The sequence below is a fragment of the Physella acuta genome, unplaced genomic scaffold (genome assembly GCF_028476545.2).
Source record: "Physella acuta isolate Inbredline_101_S28 unplaced genomic scaffold, ASM2847654v3 ptg000243l, whole genome shotgun sequence".
NCBI lineage: Eukaryota > Metazoa > Mollusca > Gastropoda > Physidae > Physella > Physella acuta.
This window is the reverse complement of record NW_026731762.1, coordinates 870,402-878,624: the sequence shown is the minus strand read 5'-3', so window position 1 is coordinate 878,624 and position 8,223 is coordinate 870,402. Positions and strand designations below refer to the sequence as shown.

At 34.9% G+C, this 8,223-nt stretch overlaps 1 protein-coding gene across 2 annotated transcripts; it reads right to left on the bottom strand.

Moving 5' to 3' along the window:
- Positions 1 to 284: 284 nt before the first annotated feature.
- On the bottom strand, positions 285 to 8,198 carry LOC131938428 (WD and tetratricopeptide repeats protein 1). Of its 2 annotated transcripts, XM_059296446.1 has the most exons (16): positions 8,091 to 8,198; positions 6,811 to 6,876; positions 6,620 to 6,703; positions 6,458 to 6,504; positions 6,235 to 6,346; positions 5,630 to 5,817; positions 5,246 to 5,470; positions 4,805 to 4,890; positions 4,522 to 4,719; positions 4,215 to 4,377; positions 3,546 to 3,728; positions 2,913 to 3,145; positions 2,618 to 2,786; positions 2,180 to 2,372; positions 1,614 to 1,811; positions 285 to 1,515 (listed from the first exon to the last, which is right to left on the bottom strand). In XM_059296446.1, exons 2-15 carry the CDS (start codon positions 6,847 to 6,849, stop codon positions 1,626 to 1,628), a joined length of 2,106 nt encoding a protein of 701 aa, XP_059152429.1. In that variant the 5' UTR covers positions 6,850 to 6,876; positions 8,091 to 8,198; the 3' UTR covers positions 285 to 1,515; positions 1,614 to 1,625. The 2 variants fall into 2 exon arrangements, with proteins under 2 accessions (XP_059152429.1, XP_059152428.1); XM_059296445.1 differs by having other exon boundaries at positions 285 to 1,811.
- Positions 8,199 to 8,223: the final 25 nt, after the last annotated feature.

The following is an 8,223-nucleotide window of genomic DNA, read 5'->3' as shown; positions in this document are numbered from 1 at the left end:
GTAGTTACACTTAGAACCATTTTAACAAGAACTCGTTGCATAGCATAGTTACTATAATACAACAAAGACTTAATATAATTCAGTGGTATAAAGTCAGTTTCTGTGTGATTTTTTCTTCAGAGGTTCATATAGTACCCTGTCACCTTTCAGGAGAAGTGAGATCCAACAGATTACTACAATATATCCACAATGTTTTCATACTTGCTTATTTCTGTTTCAAGATAAACTAAAAAAAGCTGCAATATTAAGTTGAAATTAAGTCTTCATGACCTTTCTTTGTCATATGGCTGGATACTGAAAAAGTGCAATATATTAGACTAGAAATGCTGCAAATCCAGCTAAATGTTAGTGATACAATACACTGACAATTTATTTAAATTAATCACAGTAAATCCACACAGGGCAAAACAGTAAAACACAGCTGTTCCGTATTGCTGAACTTTTACTGGGGGAGAACAATTTCAACTTTTTACCTTTGTTTAATGAACTTAAAGGAAAAAAAAATTGTAATTTACAAAAGAAATTTTAAAATGACAATTATACACTTCACAGCCAAATCAATACTGCAATAAATAATACAAAAATGAACTGAAATGTTTCCTTTTACCTGGTACAAAATTAACAAATAAAAACAAATATTTTAAAAAAATATATAAGCATTATTTTAAATGAAATATGAACTTCCTTGGTTTATTTGGCATGGTGATGAACATTAACTTTGCCTTTTCATTGTAAAAGGCATGTATACTGAATGGACCTAAAAGCATTTGTTTTGGCCTGATAAAAAAGCTGACAATGCAATGCCTCAAAGTCTTCATACAAACGATGATCGGACAATTAGGCCTATGTGTTTTTTTCAGGTCATAACAACCTATCTTTAAAAATCTGAGGTTCTTAAACTTATTTTTAATTACTTAAAAAAAGCATGAAAATATCACATAGACATTCTGGATAAAACAGATTTCTTATTCACTTCAAAGTTTTTTCATTGTATTTTAAATAGTTAAAAAAATGGAATAATCTTTTCTATTATTAAAACTTAAGAACAAAATATTCAACTTCAAAGCAACAACATTGAAAGCAGTTTTTAAAGATACCATGAAGACCAGAAAAACTAATTGCTTATTGATTTGCTGTATTAATCAAAATGTAGTGAATTGGAAGACGTATCCATCCCATTTGAATTCAACAGCTAGTTACTTTACTAGCTAGTTACTATACTTAATACATTTGTTATAAAACTTGCTTAATCAAATAGTAACTTTTTTCCAATTTTGATTACAATATAACAATACTTCTCTAAAGAATTAATATAACATTATGAAGTAAATGAAAGAGAAAATGATCATATCTGCCCCAATTACAAGACATCACACAGATAAAACAACTGGGTATGTTTAAATGGGATGTTATTTGGTAAATTAGTAATAAGAGGCATGACAACATTTCACTGGCAAGAACCTTTGGGCTAGCAGCCCTAGCTTTCGACCACACGGTCCCACCAAGGACAGCGTACTGTAGATTAAATGAGTACATGAAACCTTTGTATTTTACATCTAAATGAGTGGCACCATCAATAGCATCCAAAACACAGTCAGACCATTCAAACAAACCTTTCATACAGCTCAGGTGGTCCTGCAGTTGGCTGGTCCATAAACTGGATTTCCTTCCTCCTCATCCACATCCAGGAAGCTGGTTATCCGGTAGCCCATGTTTGTCAACATAACCTCTAAAGGGTCTGTGTTCATTCTTTTCTGATTGGCAAGAGCTGCATCGTCACTGTTTATTTCCCTTTCATTTTTAGTTCCATCCTGGTGATACATTTTATGAAACAGTTAATGGCAATTTGAAAATATATGATAAAATTTCTTGAAATGATCTGTCAAGTATACTGAAAAAAAAACGTATTTATAATTGAATTTGGTGCTATAAAGTAAACTAAAGTACCCTTTCAAACCTTATTGTCCAGGAGGCAGATGAAGTAGAGTTTGTTTTAGTGACATCAGCACATGAACGGATACTGTTGTCAGCAGTATGCCCAATAGCCTTTACTTTCCCTAGTGTAAGTAATTTGACCTCCTTCCCTTATTAGTAAATGTTGCTATGACAAGATGTAAAATCATGTTTTGTCTAAGACAGCTCTACAGTCCTGTTTACATTTGGGAAGGAATTAAGTTACCTCAGGTCCTGGGCTCCATAATCTGACCACTGGGTCAATGCCACTGGTAGCTAAAAGACAGGTACTTGGGTGTGGCTGCAAACAGTTGACAATGGACTCATCACCTCGCATGACTCGCATTATGTTGTTGGTCAGTTTATCCCAGATGAAGAACGATCCATCATCTGATCCTGCCACAATGTACTGACCATTGCTGAAAGAGAGAACTTTGTTCAGACATTTTACATTGGAGTTCAGTAAACAGTGCATTGCTTATATCTAGCACAAATTTTAATTAATTTTATTTACATCCTCTTCTCAGATTAATTGATTTTAACAGACAAAATTGGCTCTTTTAATTTAAAAAACAAAAGGTGTGTGACTAAAACTAAAAATTTTTTGAACTGTACATATTTACTTTGTGTACTATAAATGAGTTTAAAAAAACTGGCAAATTACCTGCCAAAAAAGTTGGCCTCTTTAATATCTGTTGTTGTGTTACAGTGGCCACAAAACCTTTGTGTGTAGTCACAAGCACTCTTTTGAAGCTCTTTTTCCTGTTCCGATTCATGTCTAGGACTGGGATGCCTCATCCCATCTTCGGGCTTTTCTTTATTTTCTTTCAAATCTGAAAGAAGAGCTCAAATGTTTATAGCCAATAAAATTATTATGATTTAGGGTACGACCTTGTTTATTAAATTATAATTAATTATTCCATGTGTTTATTATATTTTAAATACAAAAAAGTACAAACCTTCCCGTTGAGAGAATATGGCACCTTTGATTTCCCTGTCCAGTGTTTCACAGGCATGGTTTTTAGCATAATCAGGAAAACGGTGCTTAAAATGATTGAGACATTCAAAAGCTTCTTGACTCCAAGAGAGTTCATGGAAACAGCGAGCCAATCGGAAATGAGCTTTCATATGATGAGGGTCTAAGGTCAAAGCCTGATAACAGTCACGCAGAGCAGCATACAGATCTCCATCCCTAAGTAAAAAAAAATTGTTTTACTAAATTAACATTCCCGATTTGGAAAAAAATGTGACTCACTTAGAGAACTTTATTTAATGCAAGGTTTGATTAAGGGTTTGCAATTCAGAACAGAGTAGGGTTTGGTGTAGAGCTAGAGTTAATTTTTACAGATTTTTATGCTAATAAATTTTAAAACTAGTAAAAAACTTCAAAATAATGTGGACAGTGTAGCCAAGTGAAGACAAGTGGTAGCCCACTGATGGCTACCTGATCCAGGTATGAGATTATCAAAGTGGCTGGACACAGTGCTGCTCACACAATCCTTACTAAGCAAAACATAAGTTCTACTTCATCTTAAGGATTGCCATGAGTAAATGGGTATTTCACTTTAAGTAAGTTTAAGTGGGAGACTCACCATTTTCTTTTCAAGTAGGCTGCAGCTCTATTGCCATACAAAACAGCAGCAGTGCTGCAGGAGGCTATGGCCTGGTTGTAGACGTCTATGGACTGCTTGTACTCTTCTTTCTCAAACAAAGCGTTGGCTTGTTTTTTCAAATTCTCCACCAATGGACTTAGCTGTTTGGGCTCTCCCTTGTGTCTGAAATATAAAGACAAAAATGTTGTGTTAAACCTACCATCCCACTAGGACATAAACCACTGACAGAAGCCATCCAGACAACCTGAACCTAATGTTGTAGAATATTTTATAGAAGGTGTTCATATAGAACAGTGAGACCTCAAGCATGAAACAAAGTTATATTAAGTTACTGGATAATTTATTTTAAAAATTAGTGGTAATACAATACAATACATTAATAAAATAAGTCATGCAAAAAAATACTTTCAGTCAATTTTTTAAAACAAATGTGTATGTTTTGTATATGTCAATTCTGGCTTACGTTAATATTTAAAAAACTAATACACTTAGTAAGCTCATAATTTTAGGGAGAATAAGAACAGCCTACAACATAACAATTAATCATACTGTAATTAGATTGTTGTATGCTGATAAAGAACATGAATTGAGATGTCTGATGTAGGTGTCATTGTATTTAAAGGGAAAGCACTTGCTTTCTATGTTTACCTTTTATTTGGAAGTTCACCAGAACGATCACAGGCTTTTTCATTTTCTGGAAACAGTGAATGTGAGGATCTGGTGTTGGGAGTATTGGATGAGGAGGGGCGACAAACTCCGTTGGTTCCATTGGCATGAAGATTATAACCATTGCTTGCGCTGGTCAGGTTCTCTGCAGATCAGAATATTTAATTAAAACTTCTTTCTATAAACAGCCAGGAAGGGGTAAATTATTTAAAGGAGTTGACTCAAAAATTAAATTAATAAATAAAGCGCTCAAATTAATGAAAATAAAAGATTTTTATAAGTGAAATACCTTTGGAGATGCCATTGGTACCCAGAATAGAGAGGTCAAAACGTCTTGGCCGCAGCTTTTTGTTGACATCAAACAGGTAAATTTGCTCCCCACCCAAGTTGGCAAGAAGTTCAGATCCGTCTGGGCCAAAGGTGAGGAAAGTAGAGGCTAAGGTGCGGTACCTCTTCTTGTAGTCCTGCTGCTTTTGAGGCAAGTGCCCTATAACAAAATAATTGCGTCAAAATGCTGGAGACCAACCAAAGTATAATTTTCAATCCAAGTTTAAGATGGAACAAATTCCTACCAGCAATGTAATACTGAGCACACCCATCAGGGATTGAGTAGTTTTCTCCCTCTATGTCCTCTAGATGTGGATGATCCCAAGGGTACCTACAGGTAAAGTTGTTTTAAGTCATCAACACATCACTAAACTCCTTTACACAGTTTAAGCATTATTTAATATCTATCAAGTACACAATTATTACTAGATAATTAAAAGATTTAACTGATGTTGATTATGGAAGTTAAAAAATTGACATATTACTATAAAATGATGATATAAAAACATATACAACCAAGTTGGAGGCTGGCTCTGTGTAAACTATTCAGGCTGCATCGCCAGTGTGTAAGATATTGTCTCTTACTTGATGCTTCTTCCTTCCCACCACATGATAGCTCCACTCAGCAATGAGTGACCCCAGAGCTAACAGGGGAGGTCATTTGCAGCCACTAATACGTTACAAACCTGCTGGAGTTGTCCCCCGGGATACGCATGCTACTGCAGCTGAGCATCCTGCGGTCATAGACTCTGATGTACGGATCATTGGCACCAACAGCCAGCATTTCAGGCCTCAGTGGGTTGATGGCCAGACACTTTGCCTCGGCGTACTGGCCCATGTGGGCATTCAGGTTTATCAGGATGTTGTTGGGAGCTGTTGTTGTGGTGCTCGTGCAACGTAAATCAAACTGCCTGCAACGATTAGCCAAAATATTCATTACTTTTTAATCAAATTCAATAGCAATATTAATATCCAACATTACTAAATAACTGGATATTGCTACACTAAAACAATGTACAACTAGAACATTGCTCTGAAGAATGATTTAACTTTAATTTTTATTAACATACATAATAGTGCCATCTTCTGCAGCACTCCAGAAAATAAACGGTATGTTGGGTGCTGTGGCTATACGTTTGACTCTACCAAGGTGATACGTGAACACATGTGTTGTTTCATTTCGATTCAAATCATGAACATTGATACGTTGATCTGCCGCACCAGTAACCATAAGGGAATCATTTGAATGGGGTAAAAACTGTTGAAATGAAAATATCCGTTTAAAGCCCAGCGTTATAGCAAAAATATACTAAATAAAAAGGAATATACAACTGCTATCAATGGCCTAGAAGGAACTAATATAGGCTGCAAATAACTGAGTTGATTACTTTAAAGTCTTTAATACAATACAGTTTCAAAATTGTATTTAATGGTAGGATGTGTATATATTTTACTGGTTGTTGCTGTGTAACATTTCTGATGCCAATAACATCAAGGAACAATATTTTTAAGTCTACACTAATCAAGAAGGTAGTGTGATTAGTTTGTTTGAAATGTTTAAAAGTAGGAAACTCTTTCACAATCAAGATAATACTTAAAAGGTATATCACTGGATTATTTATAGCAGTATTATATGTAAAACACAATTTAAACAGAGTAGTGTAAGCATTCATACCTTCACTGAAAAGATATTTCCTTGGTGACCTGTCCTGACTTTGGAAATAATTTTGTGCTTGAAAGGGTTCCAGAGAATGACATGGAGGTCATCTGAGCCACTTGCCAGGATGCTGAACCAAAATATTATTATTTATTCAGCTGACAAAGAGCTCTTAAAATGGAAGTTTAAACATGAGACAAATAAATTCGTTTTAATGTATGCTAAAAAAATTGGTACAAACCTGCCACTTTCATTCCACTCCAAACAGTTCACACAACCCCCATGGCCCTAATGTGCAAATAAGAAGGAAATAAGTAATTGTTGTTAGATGTATAAAATCATAACAAAATCAAATTGGTATACACAAATATTTTATGACTAAAAACAATTTTTTTTTATTTACCTCAAGCTCCTTCTCAAGGGCCAAACGACTGACCAGTTCTGCTGTTACTTGCTCTGAACGCTGAAAGCGAATTTGGCCATTGTCCTGAAAAAATCATTTGTACTATATTTAAACTTAGGAGCTTTTTCAGACTCTGCAAAACTTGTTAATTTGGCAGTTTATGAAGTAAGGAGAAATATTAATTCACTTGCCTTTATTTCTCTTTCAATTTTTCTTTTGAGCGACCACATGGTGAGTGCTCAGCACCTCCACACAATCTGAACAAAAGCCAGAAAAGGGTATATAAAAGTTGCACTCAAACCATAGTTTAGGAACTAAAGGAAGTCTAAGTCTGCTGTGAATAAAATCACACAGAATTATGTCATAAAGTTCAACCTGTCCCCTACATTAACTCCAATGCTAACAAAAATGAAGCAATCATTCATTATTTTTTTTTTTAGAAATACAAAATGTATGCTTGGTACATGTCTTAGCTCCCTTCCAACTCCCTCGATCCCCATGTAGCATAACACATTTCTAAGGTCCTAGCTCTAATGTTTTTAAGTATGTAAAATCGGCATAGGTTGGTAATGTGAAGGAAAGGTGACTAATTAAATTGTGAACTTAAAAACTTGAAATTTGCTTGAGAGGGGAGGGGGGGGGCGAAGAGAGAAGTGAAGACACAGACGATCTCGTGAACTTGTGTTCATTCTATGACGTTTGCTTTAGGCCTGCTGAACTCATAGTGACCTGCCGACCGTGGTGGGATTTTTCACTCACGTGATAGTAAACGTAAGCAATCAATCACGCCAGTGACCATGTTTGGAAATTTTATTTTAAAAAAAAAGAATAACACGTCATGTTTTAAATAAAATTTAAAAAAGAACCAGAATCGGACGTGCCAACCCCAGGTTCGAACTCAGAGCTCCAGGTCTATGAACTACAGTCTACAGCTGGCACACTGTTGACTCAACCACACCGGATGTGTTGGAAATGGAAAAAGTCAGCATTTTCAATCACAAGATGGCAAATCCAACCTGCGAGATGCGTAGTCACTTTGTTACGGGCCACGCTCTGTGAGACACGTAGTTACTCTGTATTTACTTTTATCAGGCCTACTTATTCATTAAATTTATGCATACAGTGACCATACCCTACCCTTGCACTTTGTGGCTTGTTTTTGGCACTGTTTTTTAGTTATTAGTATTTACTGTTTATATTAATTTACCAATCAAGTGTATTTTTCTTTCAACACTGAAATAAAACTATTTTAAAATACCAGCACTAACTGTCTTGATAACTTCAACTAGATCTAGATCTAGATCTAGATCTATTTGGCCTCCCTTTTTTTTTTGGCAATAAAAAAAAACCCACAGACTCCACAGACAGAATTCATAGCTCCAGCAATCAAAAATAAAAAAAAAAAGGTTGTAAAAAAGTAATCTATCAAACATACTAATAATATCAAAATTTTAAAGACAAATTTAATTACCTAAGAAAACAAACTTTTTATCTTTTGGTTACGACTCCTTTCTCCTAACTCTAACAGATTATTCTTTCCAAAACAATAATAATACTAATACCAGTGTTTGTTGTTCTGTACGTTTCCGGTTTACAAGTTGTAT